We start from the raw sequence: 344 nt of genomic DNA on the forward strand, positions 1-344 counted from the left end.
TCAGCCTCTCCCTCTGGCCACCTGCTCCAGCCCAGCCTGCGCCCAGACCCTCACCTGGGCTCAGTTCATCTGAGCAGTCCCCACAGTTGTTGGTCCCATCACATTTTTGGTCCGAGTAGATCCAGGAGGCTGGGTCTCCACAGTGGGCCACCAGGAAGCTGGGCAGGCTCCAGGGCACATCTCCTGCAGAAGGACCGATGAGACAGGAAGAAGCCCACATCTGGCCACAGCTTGAGGTCAGGCCCATCCATCTCAGGAAGGGCGGGTGAATCACCGGGAGGGGAGTACTCTCTCCCTATGTAGCAGAAAGATGCCTGGAGAGCTGCTATTCCCTGGCTTCCACA

The 344-nt window shown here is 59.9% G+C and overlaps 1 protein-coding gene across 1 annotated transcript in view; it reads right to left on the reverse strand.

Annotated features, from left to right (window-relative positions):
- Nucleotides 1-60: 60 nt before the first annotated feature.
- The window catches only part of LDLRAD1 (low density lipoprotein receptor class A domain containing 1), a 10,632-nt gene continuing 10,348 nt past the window's right edge, over nucleotides 61-344 (reverse strand). The window contains exon 4 of the mRNA XM_012807194.1: nucleotides 61-183. Within this exon, the coding sequence (XP_012662648.1) occupies nucleotides 61-183 (123 nt within the window). The remainder of the gene's footprint in view (nucleotides 184-344) is intronic.

The sequence above is a fragment of the Otolemur garnettii genome, unplaced genomic scaffold (assembly GCF_000181295.1).
Source record: "Otolemur garnettii isolate 467f Iridium unplaced genomic scaffold, OtoGar3 scaffold00066, whole genome shotgun sequence".
Lineage (NCBI taxonomy): Eukaryota > Metazoa > Chordata > Mammalia > Primates > Galagidae > Otolemur > Otolemur garnettii.